Source organism: Neomonachus schauinslandi, chromosome 4, assembly GCF_002201575.2.
Source record: "Neomonachus schauinslandi chromosome 4, ASM220157v2, whole genome shotgun sequence".
NCBI lineage: Eukaryota > Metazoa > Chordata > Mammalia > Carnivora > Phocidae > Neomonachus > Neomonachus schauinslandi.
In genome coordinates, this window is record NC_058406.1 from 35438319 (window position 1) to 35458853 (window position 20535).

At 38.6% G+C, this 20535-nt stretch overlaps 1 protein-coding gene across 3 annotated transcripts in view; it reads left to right on the forward strand.

Moving 5' to 3' along the window:
• Positions 1–20535, forward strand: part of MAST2 (microtubule associated serine/threonine kinase 2) — a 217296-nt gene that overhangs the window by 153213 nt on the left and 43548 nt on the right. For all 3 annotated transcript variants that reach the window (XM_044914016.1, XM_021683853.2, XM_044914017.1), the window contains exon 5: positions 1703–1794. In XM_044914016.1, the coding sequence (XP_044769951.1) occupies positions 1703–1794 (92 nt within the window). The remainder of the gene's footprint in view (positions 1–1702; positions 1795–20535) is intronic.

The window sequence follows — 20535 nt, forward strand, 5'->3', positions numbered from 1 at the left end:
AGCAAGGTTTCAGTTAGAACTAGAATTTAAAATGAATGTTGAGGGGCGCCTGGGTGGCTGTCGTTAAGCGTCTGCCTTTGGCTCAGGTCATGATCCCAGGGTCCTGGGATCGAGTCCCGCATCGGGCTCCCTGCTCCGTGGGAGGCCTGCTTCTCCCTCTCCCACTCCCCCTGCTTGTGTTCCCTCTCTCGCTGTGTCTCTCTCTCTGTCAAATAAAGAAATAAAATCTTTAAAAAAAATAAAATGAATGTTGAACAAAGAAGTTGGGAATATAGGGAGTTTGCTGACGACAGAATGAGTTATGGAAGCACAGTGTAAGCTTTTTTTGTTGGAAGATCAGAGAATAGAGGGAGACTGTGTCAAATTAGAGAAAGAGAAGCTTGGGCATATGATGGTGACTAAGGTAATGAGGGCTGTGAGACAGGAGTAGATTCGTCCTTATGGTTTCTTAGGGAAAAGTGCTTATTATTTCTTATCATGATCTCGTTCTTGAGATTGATCTCAATCCTTTCTGTGGTTTCTTGTCACATTTCCAGTAGTTCTTTATGACAGTCTACCAGCTCTACAGAGTCTGGCTGTGACTACCCCCATAGCCTTTATAACCTACTCCTTTTCCTATCATTCTCCCCTCCTGTCACCCACTTTACTATTTCTTGAACATTCCACCTGCTCCCCCACCCTTCTCTCTTTATCTTTCTTCATAGCAGTACTCCAGTTTGAGGACAGAGACTTTCTCTTGTTTCCTATCGCTTCCCTAGCATCTAGAACAGTGCGTGGTGTGTCAGGTAGGTGTTTGGTAAATATTTGTTTGGATGAATATAAATAGCAAGCTTCCCTAATGCCTTTCAAATAAATTTATACACATTTTCACTAGCAAGTATAACATGAAATGGCTTTTCATCATAATTTGGTTTTCTCCAACCACAAGAAAAAGCCTCAGGCATTAATTAACCTGTTATAGGAAGACAGTTTTTAGAAAGAACCCAGGCCTGTTCTGAAATTTATGGTGAAATGAAAGTATTACTTAATTCTTGAATAAGCAGGTTTTTTTAAAAAGATTTTATTTATTTATTTGACAGAGAGACAGCAAGAGAGGAGACACAAGCCAGGGGAGTGGGAGAGGGAGGAGCAGGCTTCCTGCGGGGCAGGGAGCCCGATGTGGGGCTTGATCCCAGGACCCTGGGATCATGACCTGAACTGAAGGCAGCCACTTAATGACTGAGCCACCCAGGCGCCCCAGCAGTTTTTTAAAAAATAAATTTCGTGGGTTGAGTTAATGGTTTCATTTTTATGGCAAGAACATTAATTTTTATGAGATATGAGAATATGACTTGGTTTTTTGTTTTCTAAATCAAATTTACCATGACCTTTCTTCTTTAGATACCATTAAGTCATGGTTGTTACCTTTAGAGGAGCTCCTTGAGTTTGCTTGGGAAGCAAAACGAAAACATTAGAAAAGTGCAATGGTAATACAAGATAAAAGTCAAGACAGTGACAAAAGTTATTATAAGGTGGAACACTATGAATTATGAAGTCTTTCTGGAGCAGGATTTGCTGACCAGGATTTGCTGACCCAGTTCAGTTTAAAGTAGGATACTGCTCAGTCCATGGAATGATGTCACTCTTGTTCCTCAGTAGCCATTTAAGTTCTCAGAGCCCATGGTGGACCCTGTTATAACTGACATTTCTGTTTTCATTGCAGTTGTCGGACAAGTAACCGCAAGAGTTTGATTGTGACCTCTAGCACATCACCTACACTACCACGGCCACACTCACCACTCCATGGCCACACAGGTGAGTGCTTGAAGGTTAAGAAAGGTGGGATGAAAGAGTGGCCAGTGACACTTCTTTCCTACTTCTCACTTTGTGTGGCTCAGCATATTACATTGTTACTTCACTTGGTTGACTTAGGCATACCGAGTTCGTGGGCGTGCTTTCTATGGGAGAATGTGTTCAGTCTGTTTTTGACTCTTAGTTGTTTCTTACCTCGACCTGCCAACATTCCTTTTGGTCTTGTACATATTTTGGGGCCAGGTTTGTATCCTGGGTCCATGCCCTCTGTTGGGGTATATTGAGAGCCTGTTATGGCTCCAGTCATCTGGGGCTGTGTGAAAAGAGCCTTATTAATAAATGTTGTCCTACCATGCCCAAGGGGCAGTCCTTACAAAGATGGTTTTCTGCCTCATGGGACTCCTGATAACTTTCTCTGTTAGAATAGGAGTCAACAAAGGTGAGAGGAATATTTGTTTTTTGTTGGTATTGATTTCACATATTGAAATTGAGCAAAAGATCTCATATATTCAGACTCTGTTCCATCTGGAATCTGGGCTCCTCTAGACAGTATAAGGACTGATTTAGTTGCCTCTGACTGTGGAATATAGAAAAATTATGAGGCAGAAGACCTTATTTGAGTTAGCCATACATTTTAGTCTAGACATGTATTTTTGTACCCCAGGGAAGCCAGTGAGGGGCCTTAGCTTTGCTAAAGGGGTTGTTGCACTGTTATACTGTTCATTGCTACATTATTTACAGTGGAAGTTCCAGACCTAGGTGTAATGGAAATGGAACAGGCTTAGAACTGTAGGAAGCCGTTTAGAGCTTACTGCATGGGTTTGGTAAGCCATGGGCCTTGTGTATCTTTGGGCAATAAAACAGTACCAAAGCAATGCAACAGCTCATCATCAAGCCAGATAAGACAGGTCTGTTTCACTTGGGTTTGTCTCCTTGCTCACAGTTTACTGTGTCTTTGGAGGGAGAAAATGAGGGTGCATGTGGAATAGTTGTGTAAGCACACTGAGAGTCTGGTGATTCTGAAATTGATCTTTGTACTTGGGAGAAGGTTCTCACTTTACTGGGCTCATCTCCAGCTATTCAGTGTGCTCATGGACCTTTTCCAGGAATCAGTAAAACTTAAACACTAACTCTCACATTAGAAGACACCACGAAGAGTGCAGGGGGACCCAGGGGATTGGAGATTTACTGAGACTGGAAAGCAAAGCTCTCATTGTGTTTAGGTATGTTCCTCAAACAGACTGGGTTATGTGCACTCTACCCTGGAACTTTGTAAAAACAGCATATATCTGACCTTGCCTTTTCATCCTATAGAAATAAATTTAGCATCTCTAGACCTTATACATTATTTCACAACTATAATGTGAGTACTAGGCATTAATTACTACTGGCTGTTCCTCTCTGAGATGATTATCTCTCTATTTAGATCCCCAGCAGTTAGAGTTTTGGATCAAATCTTCCCTATTCAAGTGACTTTGACTGAGAACATCATCTGGTCTTTTCAGCCTGCCTAGGGCTGTGGACTCTCGCTTTGAGTTAATATGTATAACATACTTCATACTCCATAAATGTTACCTGTCATCATCATCATCTCTCCCCAAATCACTGCAAAAAATCCAGGTGGGCCTCAGACCCAGGAAAGAAGGATTGACGTAAAAGCCTAATTCATGGCTGTAGACTCTTTACTTAACCTATATGTTGAGAAAGGAAGCACTGATTGTTCCATGCAGATCAAACTTCCCATTAGTTTATATCCTCAGATCTTATATCCTGATCTGTTGAGTAATATGAAGCCTGTTGATTTGAAGGTAGGTCTATTTATTCCATACAGTTCATTCCGTTATTAAACACTTACTATATATAATATAACTACAGTAAGGTCAGTTTAGTAGGTACTTAGTCATTCTGGAAATAGAACCTTCCTAGTTCGTTGTTTTTTTTAAATTTATTAACTGTGCTTTTTAGAGCAGTTTTTAGGTTCGAAGCAAAATTCAGCAGAAAGTACAGAGAGTTCCTGTATACTCCATTGCCCCACACGTGCATCACCTCCCCCACTATCAGTATCCTGCACCAGAGTGGTACATTTGTTAAAGTCAATTAATTTACATTGGCACATCATTATCATTCAAAGCCCATAATTTATATTAGAGTTTGCTCTTGGTGTTGTATACATCCTGTGGGTTTTGACAAAGGTACAATGACATGTATCTATCATTGTAGCATCATGCAGAATAGTTTCACTGCCCTAAAAATCCCCTGTGCTCTGCCTTTTCATCCCTTCCTGCCTCCAAACCCCGGCATCCACTCATCTTTTCACTGTCTCCATAGTTTTGCCTTTTACGGAATTTCATATAGTTGGAATCATACAGTATGTAGCCTTTTCAGATTGGCTTATTTCACTTAGTATTTGCACTTAAGATTTCTTCATGTCTTACCATGGCTTGATAGCTCATTTCTTTTTAGCACTGAGTAATAATATTCCATTGTCCGATGTACCACAGTTTATAAATCCATTCACCTACGGAAGGGCATCTTGGTGACTTCCAAATTTGGCAGTTATGAATAAAACTATTATAAATATCTCTGGGCAAATTTTTTTGGACATAAGTTTTCAGTTCATTTGGATAAATACCAAAGAGCTTAACTGATTGCTGGATCATATGGTTAAGGGTATGTTTAGTTGTAAGAAACTGAAGAACTGTTTTCCAAAGTGTACCATTTTGCATTCCCACTCGTAATGAATGAGAGTTCCTGTTGCTCCACATCCTTGCCATCATTTGGTGTTGTGTTTTGGAATTTGGCTATTCTAATAGGTTCGTAATGGTATCTCGTTTCAGTTTTCATATCCCTAATGGCATATGATGTTGAACATCTTTTCATATGCTTACCTGCCATCTTTTTTGGTGAGGTGTCCGTTCACATCTTTTGCCTGTTTTTTAATCAGGTTTGTTTTCTTATCTTGAGTTTTAAGTGTTCTTTGTGTATTTTGGATAACAGTCTTATCAGATAGCTTTTGCAGTTATGTTTTCCTAGTCTTAGGCTTGTTTCTTCATTCTCTTTTGCATAGCAGAAGTTTTTAATTTTAATGAAAACCAACTTAATTATTTCTTTCGTGGATCATGCCTTTGGTGGTGTGTCTATTATTTATTTATTTATTTAGCTATTTTTGAGAGAGAGAAAGTGTGTGCTCACGCAGGGGAGGAGGGACAGAGGGAGAGGGAGAGAGAGAATCTTAAGCAGTCTCCATGCCCAGTGCAGAGTTTGATGTGGGGCTCCGTCTCATGACCCTGAGATCATGACCTGAGCCAAAATCAAGAGTTGGATGCTTAACCGACTGAGTCAGGCGCCCCTGGTGTTGTGTCTAAAATGTCATTGCCAGGGCTCTTGTGTGGCTCAGTTGGTTAAGCCTTTGGCTCAGGTCATGATCCCCAGGGTCCTGGGATTGAGCCCCTCGTCAGGCTCCCTGCTCAGCAGGGAGTCTGCTTCTCCCTCTTCCCCTCCCCCTGGCTCGTGCTCGCACTGTCTCTCTCTCTCAAAAATAAATATATAAATAAATAATCTTTTAAAAAATTTAAATAAAATGTCATTGCCATACTGAGGGTCATCACGGTTTTCTCCAGTGTTACCTTCTAGGAGGTTTATAGTTTTGCGTTTTATGTTTAGGTCTGTGATCCATTTTGAGTTAATTTTTTTTTTTTTTTAAAGATTTTATTTATTTGACAGAGAGAGACACAGTGAGAGAGGGAACACAAGCAGGGGGAGTGGGAGAGGGAGAAGCAGGCTTCCCGCGGAGCAGGGAGCCTGATGTGGGGCTCGATCCCAGGACCCTGGGATCATGACCTGAGCCGAAGGCAGACATTTAATGACTGAGCCACCCAGGCGTCCCTAATATCACCTGATTTTAAACTAGTATACTGGAACTTAGAGGATGACTTCCTTGAACCTTTGGACCGAGCCCCAGTAATTTATTCCTCTTTATTCCCTAACACTTGCAGCCTCCTCACTCTATCTTCCTTGAATGCACTAAGGCTAATTTCATTATCCCTTATTCCTGTTAATATCAGTCACTACAGGAATCCCCTGGCACACTTCCCTCCCATCTCCTACACTCTTAATTCCTATAAATCTCTGAATATTCCCTGTTTTGTCCCTTTTTCTCAACCCTCTCTGACTCTTGAAACACTTCCAGTGTACCTTTTGGAATTTATTATCAACACTATCTCCTATATTCTCAGTCTTCTTCTAATGGAATCCTGTAGGAGAGGGAGGGGTTAGAACAGATTGTCCTGCAGCTCTCTCAAGTGTTTGCTCTTACCTATCCCATGACCTTATACCATTGGGCCAGAAAGGAAGAGGAAGATGTCCTTATCTTTTCATTATTCTCCCTTTTTTTTTTTTTTAAAGATTTTATTTATCCATTTGACAGAGAGAGACACAGAGAGAGAGGGGGAGTGGGAGAAGGAGAAGCAGGCTTCCCGCTGAGCAGGGAGCCTGATGCGGGGTTCAATACCAGGACCCTGGGATCATGACCTGAGCTGAAGGCAGATGCTTAAAGACTGAGCCACCCAGGTGCCCCTCCCTTTCTTTTTCTTAATGTCCCCAACCTTTGATTCTTATACTATTAAATTTTATCACTATCCATCATTGCAGTTGTAAATATCTTAGCTCTTGACTCTATTACTCTTCACTTCTAACTCCTGTTATTCTTGATGGTTTGAATATACTCATTGATTTTTCAGTTGTTTGAACTCCAGTCTTCGAGTGAGCTTCTCCTCCATAGTACCTCAGTTACTTAGACTGTGCCTGCATAATTTTAGTTTCATTCTTCTTGCTGCTGTCTAAGCACCTCCAATCTTTCTACCGTGTGCCATCTAGAAGCCCCATCCCCCCCAAACCAAACATTTGATTCCAGGATCTCCAGTCCTTGAGACCCTTAAATATATTAAGTTTAGGATGCCTTCTAAATACTGATATGGGTAGATCAATGTATTAGGCTGGAGAGTACCTGGAAGAGAACATAAGGAGCCAACAGAATACCTACCCCATCTCTAGGGCCTGTGATGCAAAAGGATGTGTAAAAGCAAAGTTATTACTTGAAAGAACTTCAGGGGAAGCTATGTATTCAGGGTGAGAGTCAAGTTTCACCTAATAAATACATTAAGGGCTATATTAAATATATGTCCAGGGTGCTTGGGAGTACAAAATCAAAGATAACACTGGCAGTTGCAAGATCAGTTAAGAGACCACTGCCATTGTCAAGATGTAAGGGAGTGTTAGAAATGGAGAAAGTATATGTATATGAGAAAAATTTATGAGGTTAAATAATCAAGAGATCAGAATCAATTATCTCCAGATTTCCTGCTTAGGTGATTAATGAGTAATAATACCCTTAGCTTAAATAAGGAATACTGAAGAATCAATATAAGGGAAGGAAAAAGAAGATCCAAGAAGCAAGTCTATACATATATGGACACTTGATTTATGGTGAGAGTAACGCTGGGACAATTGTATGTCTATATGGAGAAATTGAAAGATTTAACTCTTACTTCACAGAAATCAATTCCAGGTAAATTTTAGATTTTTTTTCAGTCTCATTAAGGTCTGATTAATAAAGTTGTAAGATATTTAAAGTATACAACACGATGACCTGATATGCATTGAATTATAGTTTTAAATGTGAAAGTCAGTACCCTCTAATTCCATCCACGTCGATGCAGATGGTAGGTATTCATCCTTTCTAATGGCTGAGTAATATTCCATTGTATATATGAACCACATCTTCTTTATCCATTCATCTCTTGAAGGACATCTTGGCTCTTTCTACAGTTTGGCTATTGTGGACATTGCTGCTATGAACATTGGGGTACAGGTGCCCCTTCTTTTCACTACATCTGTATCTTTGAGATAAATACTCAGTAGTGTAATTGCTGGGTTGTAGGGTAGCTCTATTTTTTTTTTTTAAGATTTTATTTATTTTGACAGAGAGAGAGACAGCAAGAGAGGGAACACAAGCAGGGGGGTGGGAAAGGGAGAAGCAGGCTTTCCGCAGAGCAGGGAACCCGATGTGGGGCTCGATCCCAGGACCCTGGGACCATGACCCAAGCCGAAGGCAGTCGCCTAACGACTGAGCCACCCAGGCGCCCCATGGGTAGCTCTATTTTTAACGTCTTAAGGAACCTCCATACTTTTCCAGAGTGGCTGTACCAGCTTGCATTCCCACCAACAGTATAAGAGGGTTCCCCTTTCTCCACATTCTCGCCAACATTTGTTGTTCCCTGTCTTATTAATTTTAGCCATTCTAACTGGTATAAGATGGTATCTCATTGTGGTTTTGATTTGTATTTCCCTGATGACTAGTGATGTGGAGCATTTTTTCATGTGTCTTGTTGGCCATCTGTATATCTTCTTTGGAGAGGTGTCGGTTCATGTCTTCTGCCCATTTCTTGACTGGATTATTTGTTTCTTGGGTGTTGAGTTTGTTAAGTTCTTTATAGATCTTGGATACCAGCCCTTTATCTGATACGTCATTTGTAAATATCTTCTCCCATTCTGTGGGTTGCTTTTTAGTTTTGTTGACCGTTTCCTTTGCTGTGCAGAAGCTTTCTATTTTGATGAAGTCCCAATAGTTCATTTTTGCTTTAACTGGAGGGTATTATGCTAAGTGAAATAAGTCAGTCAGAGAAAGAATTATATGGTTTCACTCATATGTGGAATATAAGGAATAGTGCAGAGGACCATAGGGGAAGGGAGAGAAGACTGAATGGGAAGAATTCAGAGAGGGAGACAATCCATGAGAGACTCTGGACTCTGGGAAACAAACTGAGGGTTGTAGAAGGGGGGGAGGATGGTGTAACTGGATGATGGGTATTGAGTAGGGCACTTGATGTGATGAGCACAGGGTGTTATACACAACTAATGAATCGTTGAACACTACATCAAAAACTAATGATATACTATGTATTGGCTAATTGAACATAATAAAAATAAATGTGAAAGTCAAAACACTATTCTTTTAGGTGTATAGGAGGGGTCTCCTGACTGGCTCAGTCATTTAAGTGGGGGACTCTTGATTTTGGCTTGGGTCATGATCTCAGAGTCGTAAAACCAACCCCCGCATTGGGCTCTGCACTCAGCACAGAGTCTGCTTGAGATTCTCTCCCTCTCCCTCTGCTCCTCCTGCTCTGCTCGTGTGTGCGCTCTCTCTCTCTCAAATAAATAAATAATAAATAAAATCTTAAAGAGAGAATATCTTAATTAAAAAAAAATAAAGGGAGTTTTTTTTAAAGGATGTAAAGAGGTTAATACTTTTGACTACCTTAAAAGTAAGAATTTGTGGACATTAGAAGATAATGTGAAAAAGCAAGCCACAATGTGGGAGAAGATAATTATGCACTTAAAACTGGTAAAGGGCTTGGATTCAAAACCTGTAGAGAACTCCAGCAAATGAATAAAATAAAAAGTAGTATGACTGAAAAACATCCAAGGGACTTGAACAGGAGTTAGTTAACAAAAGCAACCCAAATGGCCAATATAAATACATGAAGATACTTTAATCTCATAGTAATTATGGAAATGTAAAATAAAATCACAATGAAATGCCATTATGTGACCACCAACAATGGCTTGAAGTGACAAAACCAAGTGTAACTAAGTATATGAAACAGTGGTAATCCTTAAACACTATGGTGGAAGTATAAATTGGTACATTTTACAAAAACAGTTTGGCATATTTTTCATATAAAGTTTAAAAATAGACAAACCAGAACATGAAAAGTCACTTATTTGTATGACTCCATTTCTATGAAATGTCCAGGATGGGCAATTCCATAGAAACAGAAAGTAGGGACTCCTGGGTGGCTCAGTCGTTAAGCATCTGCCTTTGGCTCACATCATGATCCCAGGGTCCTGGGATCCAGCCCCACATTGGGCTCCCTGCTCAGCGGGCGGCCTGCTTCTCCCTCTCCCACTCCCCCTGCTTGTGTTCCCTCTCTCTCTCTGTCAAATAAATAAATAAATAAATAAATAAATAAATAAAATCTTAATAAATAAAAGAAAGTAGATTAGTGGTTTGCCAGGAGCGTAGGGAGAGAGGAGAATGAGGAATGATTGCTAACAGGGACAGTTTCCTTTTTGATTGATAACAATGTTCTGGAAGTATATAGTGGTGATAGTTGTACAACTTTGTGAATATACTAAAAACCACTAAACTGTACACTTTAAAAAGTTGGATTTTATAATATGTGAATTATATCTCAATTTTTAAAAACTATATGAGAAAAAAACTAAACTCGAATATTTAGAGATGCCTACCTAGTTGATAAAGCTATAAAGAAATGATAGCCGGGCGCCTGGGTGGCTCAGTTGGTTAAGCGACTGCCTTCGGCTCAGGTCATGATCCTGGAGTCCCAGGATCGAGTCCCGCATCGGGCTCCCTGCTCGGCAGGGAGTCTGCTTCTCCCTCTGACCCTCCTCCCTCTCATGCTCTCTGTCTCTCATTCTCTCTCTCGCAAATAAATAAAATCTTAAAAAAAAAAAAAAAGAAAAGAAACGACAGCCATAAAAGTAAGGGCAATGTAAAGGGGAGGGACTTTGGAAGGATTATATAGAGGGATTTTGGAAGACGGCATTGTTAACCTGGATGGTGTTTACATAAGGGCTTGCTATATAATTATATTCCCTTATAACTAAACTGTGTTAAGTGAAGCAGCTGGTTCAAGGTCAAATGACTGTTCCCTGTTCTGTTTTTATATGTTTCATTATAACTTGTTTCTCTGGCATCGATGACTGTTTGCCTTTGAACTGTCTCCTCCAACTGCTAAACTGCTTGGTATTGGTAAAGTTGAAAAAAGCCTGGTTTATAGGCTGCTGGGTTTTCTGTCTTGAGATTTTTTTTGTCCTATTGATCCATTTCTGGCTGTTTTTAAGAAAGAGTTCTTTTTTTTTTCTTTTTTTAAGAGTTCTTCTCAATAATTGATTTTTAAGAATTAATTTAAATATTTGCTTCAAAATGTTAATATTCTAACATCTTAATTTTCTTATTTTTAAGTTTTTATTTAAATTCCAGTTAGTTAACATACAGTGTAATATTAGTTTCGGGTGTACAATATAGTGATTCAACACTTCCGTACGTCACCCAGTGCTCATCACAAGTGCACTCCTTAATCCCCATCACCTATTTGACCTACCCCTTCACCCCCTGCCCTCTGGTAACTACATTCTTCATAGTTAAGAGTCTGTTTCTTGGTTTGCCTCTCTCTCTCTCTCTTTTTTTCCCCTTTGCTCATTTGTTTTGTTTCTTAAATTCTACATATGAGTGAAATCATATGGTATTTGTCTTTCTCTGACTTACTTTGCTTAGCATATTCTCTAGCTCCATCCATGTTGTTGCAGATGCCAAGATTTCATTCTTTTTTATGGCTGAGTAATATTCCATTGTATGTATATACTACATCTTTTTAATCCATTCATCAGTTGGTGGACAGTTGACCTGTTTCTATAATTTGGCCATTGTAGATAATGCTGCTATAAGTATCGGGGTGCATGTATCCCTTTGAATTAGTGTTTTTGTATTCTTTGGGTAAATGCCTAGTAGTGCAATTGCTGGATGGTAGTAGAGTTCTATTTTTTTTTTAAGTTTTTATTTAAATTCCAGTTAACATACAGTGTAATATTAGTTTCAGGTGTACAATATAGTGATTCAACACTTCCTCACAACACCTGGTGCTCATCACAAGTGTACTTTTTAATCCCTATTACCTATCTAACCCATCCCCCCACTCACCTCCATTCTCACATCTTAATTTTCCCCTCAAAATAAGACCAATTCAGAGGCACCTGGGTGGCTCAGTCGGTTAAGCATCTGCCTTTGGCTCAGATTGTGATCCCAGGGTCATGGGATCGAGCCCCTCGTGGCACTCCCTGATCAGCAGAGAGCCTGCTTCTGCCCCTCTCCCTCTGCCCCTCCCCCTGCTTATGCACGCATGTTCTCTGTCAAATAAATTTAAAAATCTTTAAAATAATAAGACCAGGGCGCCTGGGTGGCTCAGTCGTTAAGCATCTGCCTTCAGCTCAGGTCATGATTCTGGGGTCCCGGGATCGAGCCCCACATTGGGCTCCCTGCTCAGTGGGAAGCCTGCTTCTCCCTCTCCCTCTCCCCCGCTTGTGTTCCGTCTCTCGCTGTGTCTCTCTCTGTCAAATAAATAAATAAAATCTTAAAAAAAAAAAAAAAGACCAATTCAAATTATTGATTTTATTTTGTCACAACCCTCAGATTGGTAATTTTGGCCTTTTTAAGGTAAAGTGAATGTTGGAGAAATAGAGAAAACAGGAAAAGTATCGTGCCATTTTTAGGCCATGGCATCTGGTGGTATAATAAACAATTTCTCTGGTCTTTATCCCAGGTTCCTGGTAGAGAGCTTCTAGAAACCTTGTAACTTCCAGGGTGATAGGAGTGCCTTTGTTATGCTAATGGAGCAGTTCAAAGCGGCCCTCTAGGTAGCTTCAAAATGGCGGCTTGTTCACCGGGAAGGAAGACCAAGCACATGATTAGAAAGTTGGAGCTTTGGGCCAGCCCAACCTCCTGGGGAGGGGAATAGGAGGTGGAGATTGAGTTTAGTTGTACAGCCAATGATTTAATCAGTTGTGCCTGTGTAATGAGACCAAATTAAAAACTGTAGGCACCAAAGCTCCGAGTAGAGCATCCTGGCTGGTGAACACATTTATGTGCTGGGAGGGCAACACACCCTGTTTACACAAGGAGAGGGCACAGGAGCTCTGCATTCCTTCCCTGACCTTGCCTATGTGCATCCTTTATAATAAAAGTGTAATACTAAATATAACACTTCCTGAGTTCTGTGAATTGTTCTAGTAAATTATTGAACCTGGAAGGGGGAGCTATGGAAACATCCAAATTTATAGTCATATGTCCAAAGTACAGGTGGCCTTGTCACCTTCCTCCCCCCAAGATTTATGGCTGGTGTAGGAAGTGAGGCAATCTTGAGGACTTTGCTCTTAATCTGTCTGATCTGTACTATGTGTGGTTGGTATCATAATTAAATTGTAGTACACCTACTTAGTGTCAGAATAGTATCCTTTGGATAATCTATTGGAGCCTGGCCAGTTGGAAGGAATGCTTGTTACGATCTGTTATTTTGTCAGCTTTCAGACATTATTATTTCCCTTTGAACTATAGAAATTTTTTGCCAAAGATTACCATCTCAGACACAGGTAACAGTTTTTTTGTTTTTGTTTTTTTTTTTAAGATTTTATTTATTTATTTGTTAGAGAGTGGGCGAGAGAGAGCGAGCAAGGATACAAGCAGGGGGAGCAGCAGAGGGAGAGGGAGAAGCAGGCTCCCTGCTGAGCAAGGAGCCTGATGTGGGACTCGATCCCAGGGCACTGGGATCATGACCTGAGCTGAAGGCAGACGCTTAACCGACTGAGCCACCCAGGCGTCCCACAGGTAACAGTTTTTGACTGTTTCCCTGGCAACTGCCCCATGACTTGAAAGCCATTTCCTTACTTTGAGTTGGCCATATTTGATATTAAAATATTAAATTGTGAATCAGCTCTAAAAAGTTCTAATGAACAAATGCATAAACCTTAAAAACTGATAAATTAGTAAGTACTTACCTTATTAACATGGGAATAAAGTACCATACAGTGCCTTTAGTTCTGGTAGATGCCATCGAGGATTAAAAAATAGATGAACAGAGGAGAAACAGAAGACATACTCAGTTTAAGACTCAGGAAAAGCTGGGGTAAGGGGGAAAAAAAAACATTGAGAAAAAGCCTTTGATAAACTAACTCTAGGTGAATATATTCTGACTTTTTATGGTCTTATGGAGGCCCTAATCACCTTTCATTTGACTTATTGAAGAAACTCTCTAACTCCTTTTTTCTTTCTACTCAGTCCATTCTAAATTTTGAAACTGGACATTTTTTTTCTAATATATCACTTTGTACCTGTCATTCTACTACTTAGAATTTTTTTTAAGATTTTTTTTTTTTAAGATTTTTTATTGATTTATTTGACAGAGACACAGCGAGAGAGGGAACATAAGCAGGGGGAGTGGGAGAGGGAGAAGCAGGCTTCCCGCAGAGCAGGGAGCCCGATGGGGGGCTCAGTCCCCGGACCCTGGGATCATGACCTGAGCCGAAGACAGACGCTTAACGACTGAGCCACCCAGGTGCCCCTAGAATTTTTGAATAGCAACATTCTCCAAAGTGGTTCTCTAAAGACGATCCATTCGGGCATGGGGGAAAAATACTAAAACTTATTTTTTACCATGAAAAATGAGAATTAAATCAGGTTTTACTAGCGTTTAAGTATGGAGCAACACTGGTACTACCCACATTAGAGCCAAGCGTTAGCCTGTGTCATAAACTGTACATAACATACCATGAACAGAGTTGAGTTCCCCTGTACACCCTTAGTCATCATTTTCCTTGAGCATATTGCAGCTTACAGGTTTTGCTATTACTTAAGTCTCTCTCTCTCTTTTTTTTTTTAATTCCAGTATAGTTAACGTACAGTGTTAAATTAGGTTCAGGTGTACAATATGATTCAGCAATTCTGTACATTACTTAGTGCTCATTAGAATAAGTATATTCTTCATCTGCTCACCTTTTTGACCCATCCTCCCACCCCCCCCACCCTGGCAACCACCAGTTTGTTCTCTTACAGTGCATTTGTCCAGAACCTTGTAATATAGTGTGGAGGGAGCCTTTGAAATGGTTTGTGCAAGAAGGAAATTTAGTGGTTGTCTTGTGGCAAATTACTTAAAAGAATGGTCAAACTAAATGATGTAGCAGTTTTCTTGTACAAAATGTCAAGTGTTCCAAATTTCCTGAACTTTCCTGTGCTAACAAGTGGTTTTCAGTAGTATGCTGCCTAGGAGTTGGGGTGGGGGGTGGGCAGCAGTAACAAATACTCTTAGTCTATCTGTTAAAGTGAAGGTAATGTGTAACAGTGAGTGAAAAAGTAGCTGCATTTTGAAAGAAATTTGTGCCACGGAAAGAGCATTTTGAAAATGGGTATTTGGAAATGTTACCATTTGTATGTGATTTTGTTGACAAAAATGATGCCACCTCTTAAAACAGGTAAATCTGCCTCTTAAAAACATTGGAAAGAAAATGTTCTCATCTTCCCAATGAAAGGTTTAATAGATTTTGAACCTATTTGTTAAAAATATAGTAACATTAGAAACCTTTCTATTCATTTTCAAGAAAAACTGCTTGGCATCACAGAAGATAGAAATTTACCATCCTGGGATGTGTGGGTGGCTCAGTCGGTTAAGCATGTGCCTTTGGCTCAGGTCATGATCTTCAGGGTGCTGGGATCCAGTCCTGCATCGGGCTCCTTGCTCTATAGAGAGCCTGCTTCTCCCAATGCCTGCAGCGCCCCCTGCTTGTGCTCATTCTCTCTCTTTCTCGCTCTCTGACAAATAAATAAATAAAATCTTAAAAAAAGAAGGTATTTACCATCCTTTGGGTGGAATTGAAAAATGAGTACCATGATCTAATTAATAGAGCTAGTAAAGCACTAATTCCATTGAGAGCTACATATCTTTGTGACATTTATTTTTCATCTATAATAAAACCAAGTCACAAAATAAATTTAAAAACTAAACTGCAGAAGACCTAAGATTTCTAAAAATATGAACAATCTTCAGTCACAGTACACTCAGAAAAGGGGAACAAAAAATTGTGTACCATGAATAAAATTTAATTTACAAAATATTTGTTTTAAAGTATATAATTTGATAAAATTTGACTTACATTTATACCTATAAAACCATCACCACAATCAAAATAATGTATGCATCATGTCCAAAAGTTTCTTCATAACATTTTATAATTCCTCCCATCTCCAGGCACCCACTGGTGTGCTGTCACCTATAGATCAATTTGACTTTTGTAGAATTTTATCTAAATGGAATCATATAGTATGTGTTCTTTTTTGTCTCCTTGTCCTTTGCATTTCCATATAAGTTTTAAAATCAGCTTACCCAAAAGGTAGCTGGTAGGAGACGGCTATGCATGAGTGAGGGCACAGAGTATTTGCCTTCTGCTCAATTTTGCTGTGAACCTAAAACTGCTCTAAAAAATAAAATCTATTAAAAAAAAAAAGGCACCTGGAGTTTTGATTGGATTGTTCTGAACCTATAGATCAATTAGGGGAGAACTGACTTTTTAACAATGTTGAATATTTTTTACCTGTGGTATATTTCTCCATTTATGTAGGCCATCATTAATTTCTCTTAACAATGTTTTTTAAAATACTTTAAATTTATTTTTATTTTTGAAATTTATTATTGAACATTGCATACAATGTTTTATTCATTTCAGGTGTAAAACATAGTGATTGAAGAATTCTGTGCGTTGGTGCTCACCATGATAAGTGAAGTCACCATCTGTCACCATTGACTATATTCCTTATGCTGTACTTTTCATCTCCATGACTTATTTATATTGTAACTGGAAGTTTGTGCCTCTTAATGCCCTTCTCTTAACAGTGTTTTGTGTCACTCTTGTACATCTTTTGTTAGATTTATCCCTAAGTATTCATGTTTTTATGCAATAAATGGTATTGTATTTATTTTCTTTTTCTGGTTATTGCTAACAGATAGAAATATAATAGATTTTTGTGTATTGTCCTTGTATCCTGTAGCCTTGCTAAACTCATTTAAGTAGCTTTATTGTAGATTCTGTCAGATTTTCTATGTAGAAATATAATATATACTTTATATAAATATCAATCTATTATATAAATATATTAATATAAATATGTACTTTAAAACAAATATTTCTCCCTTTCTGATCTAGATGGTTTTTATTTCTCTTTATTTTCTTATTGCACTCACTAGATTCTCCCGTACAAATTTGAATACAAACGGTGAGCACAGACATCCTGGCCTTGTTTCTGATCTTAGAGCATTGTGTCGTAACCATTAAGTATGGTGTTAGCTATACGTTATCATTGATGCCCTTTACTGATTTAAGAATGTTTCCTTCTATTCCTAGTTTGGTGAAAGTTTTTATCAAAAAAGGTTGTTGGGGGGGCACCTGGCTGGCTCAGTCAGTAGAACATGCGACTCCTGATCTTGGAGTCATGAGTTCAAGCCCGACGTTGGATGTAGAAATTCCATACTTACATATATACATACATACATATATATATAAATGTTTAAAAAATGATTGTTGGATTTTTGATAAGTGCATTTTCTGTGTCTAGTGGGATGATCATATAGTTTTTCTTTGTCAGACTATTATAATGATGGGTTGTATTGATTGATTTTTTTCAGATTTTAACCAACTTGTATTCCTGGGACAAATCTACTTGATCATAATGTATTATCCTTTTTATAATTGTTGGATTTGATTTGCTGAAGTTTCATTAAGAATGTATGCATATACATTCATCTTTGTGATTTTGGTATCAAGGTGAGGCTGACTTCATAGGATGACTTGGGAAGAATTAATTCCGTTCTCGTCAATTTTCTGGAAGAATTTGTGTAGAATTACTTATTCCTTGAATGTTTGGTAGACTTGTCCAGTGAAGCTATGGGGCCTGGAATTTTCTTTGTGGGTATGTTTTAAATAATAAATTTAATTTACATAATAGATTACAGGGCTATTCAGGTAACCTATTTCTTTGTGAATGAGCCTTGGTAGTTTGCATCTTGAAGAAAATTTTCAATTTTCAATTTCATTTAAGTTGCCAATTGACATAAAGTTGTTCATAATATTGCCTTATTATTCTGATATCTGTAGAATCTGTAGGATATCACCTCTCTCATTCCTGACATTGGTAATTTGTGTTTTCTTTCTCTCTTTCCTAATCAGTCTGTTTGTAGTTTATTAAGCTAAAATCTGTGTATGGTTTGTTAATTTACTCTGTTGTGTTTTTTTAATTGGTTTCTCCTGTGATCTTAGTAATTTCCTTTATTCTGAGTTTCATTTGCTCTTTTTTTTTTTCCCCCTAATTTAAGATAGAAGCTGAAGTCATTGAATTTAGTTAGTCCTTCTTTTCTAATGTAGGTATTTAATGATACAGTTTTCCCTCTAAGAACTTGTTTAGCGATTTCAGATGTTATGTTTTAATTTTTGTTTAGTTCAAAGTACTTTTGTAATTTCCCTTTTGATTTCTTCTTTCAGTTATTTAGAAGTGTGTTGTTTAGTTTCCACAGATTTGGAGGTTTTCCAGAGATCTTTCTGTTACTGATTTTTATTCAATATCATATTTGTCTTGAATTATTTTAAAATTATTGGATCTTGTTTTATGGCCCAGAATATGATCATTCTTAGTAAATGTTCCATGTTCACTTGAAAAGAATGTATATTCTGCTTTTTTTCTATTAAGTTGGTTGATAGTGTTTTTCAGGTGTTCTGTATCCTATCGGTTTGTCTCTTCCCCCCATTTATTAATTTGTTTAATCACTTATAGCACAAACGATATAACCCATAGATATTTATTCCATAGTATAACTTTTATAATATTATAATATAAATAGTATAATATTTGTAATCTATTAATACTTCATTTTGTTGCTCAAACTGTTCCACCTTTGGCCATTAGGAGTTTTTTCAGTTGGCTGCTGTTTTGCTTGGCATACCCCCATCAGTGTGTTTTTTGCTTGTTTTTGTTTTTATTTTTTTAAAGATTTTATTTATTTATTTGAGAGAGAGAACGCATATGAGCCGGGGGGGGGGAGGGGCAGAGGGAGAAGGGAGAAGCAGACTCCTCACTGAGCAGGGAGCCAAACTCGGGGCTTGATTCCAGGACCCTGGGATCATGACCTGAGTCGAAGGCAGACGCTTAACTGACTGAACCACCCAGGCACCCCTGTTTTTTGGTTTTGATTTGTTATTTTCTCACTTCCTTACTTTCTGGCACTACAAGATGCTCCAGGCTTATCTTGTATATTTGTTGCCCCAGCTCTAGAATCAACCATTCTCCAAGGAGCTCTGGATACTTTTATTGGAGAATAGTATTAGAAACCAAGATCTGGGTGCTAGATATGCTTATTGCTACTGGAGTGTCCTTTTATACCCTCTTAGCCAACAGATGTATACAAACCTGTGTATATAATATATGTAACCATCTGTATCTCTATTAAATTAAACATGAGTTCTTGCTGATGTGTCCAGCACTAATCCATTATTATATAGATCATTCTAGTTTCTTCCCCTTGCTGATCTGTAAATTTCCACTCTAACAGTGAGATTCAGGGCGCATGGGTGGCTCAGTCAGTGAAGCATCTGCCTTCGGCTCAGGTCATGATCCCAGGGTCCTGGGATCGAGCCCCACATGAGGCTCCCTGCTCAGCAGGGAGTCTGCTTCTCCCCACTCCCTCTGTTCTCTCTCTCTCTCTCTCAAATAAATAAATAAAATCTTAAAAAAAAAAAATGAGATTCTTGGCTCCTACCATCTGCCATCTATATACTTAATGATTCACTTCCATTGTATACATACATATAACAGTGTCGGAATTACAAATGCATATCTACATGGAAAACAACTTTACTGACAAGTTATGTCATGTAGTTCCTTTTGCCTTTAGTCTTAATAGACTCCATTTCCAAAGTTTCTTAGGTCAGCACATTTCCTTCCACTCACTTTAATGAAGTTGTTCCAATACATTTATAATACAGTTAGATTCTCTTACCACAGTTTACATTCTTCCCTGGGATCCCTCAACCTCATAAATGATTTTTTAAATTTTTCATATATCACTCTTCATGTTGTAAAGTTCTGTAGGTTTTTTAACAAATGTATAATGTTATTTGTCCACCATTACAGTGTGATACAGAAGAATTTCATCACCTTAAAAGTGCATGGTGTTGGGCGCCTGGGTGGCTCAGTTGGTTAAGCGACTGCCTTCGGCTCAGGTCATGATCCGGGAGTCCCGGGATCGAGTCCCGCATCGGGCTCCCTGCTCGGCGGGGAGTCTGCTTCTCCCTCTGACCCTCCTCCCTCTCATGCTCTCTGTCTCTCATTCTCTCTGTCTCAAATAAATAAATAAAATCTTTAAAAAAAAAAAAAAAAGTGCATGGTGTTTTACCTGCTTGTCTCTTATCCCTTTGCTCTGCCCTAGCAATCACTGATCTTTTTACTTTTCCAGAATGTCATGTAGTTGGGCTCATACAGTATGAAGCCTTTTCAGATTGGCTCTTTTCACTTAGTAATATGCATTTGTTTCCTCTGTGTCTTGTCATGGCTTGATAGCTTATTTCTTTTTAGTACTGAATAGTATTACATTGGATGTACTACAGTTTATCCATCTTCTACTGAAGGACATCTTGGTTGCTTCCAAGTTTTGGCAATTATGAATAAAACTGATATAAACATCCATATGCAAGTTTCTGTGTGAACAAAAGTTTTCAACTCAATTGAGTTAGTACTTAGAAGTGTAGCTGCTAAATTGAACAGTAAGACTATGTTCAGCATTGTGAGAAACTGCCAAACTGTCTCCCAAAATGGCTGTACCATTTTGCATTCCCACCAACAAGTAAGAATTCCTGTTGTTCCACATCCTCACCAACATGAGATATTGTCAGTTTTTGAGCTATTCTAATAGGTGTGTATGAGTATCCCATGTGGTTTTAATTTTTAATTCCCTATGACAGATGATGTTGAGCAACTTTTCATATGCTTATTTGCCATCTGTATATCTTCTTTGGTGTGTCTGTTCAGATCTTTCCCTCCTTTTTTTTTTTTAAGATTTTATTTATTTGACAAAG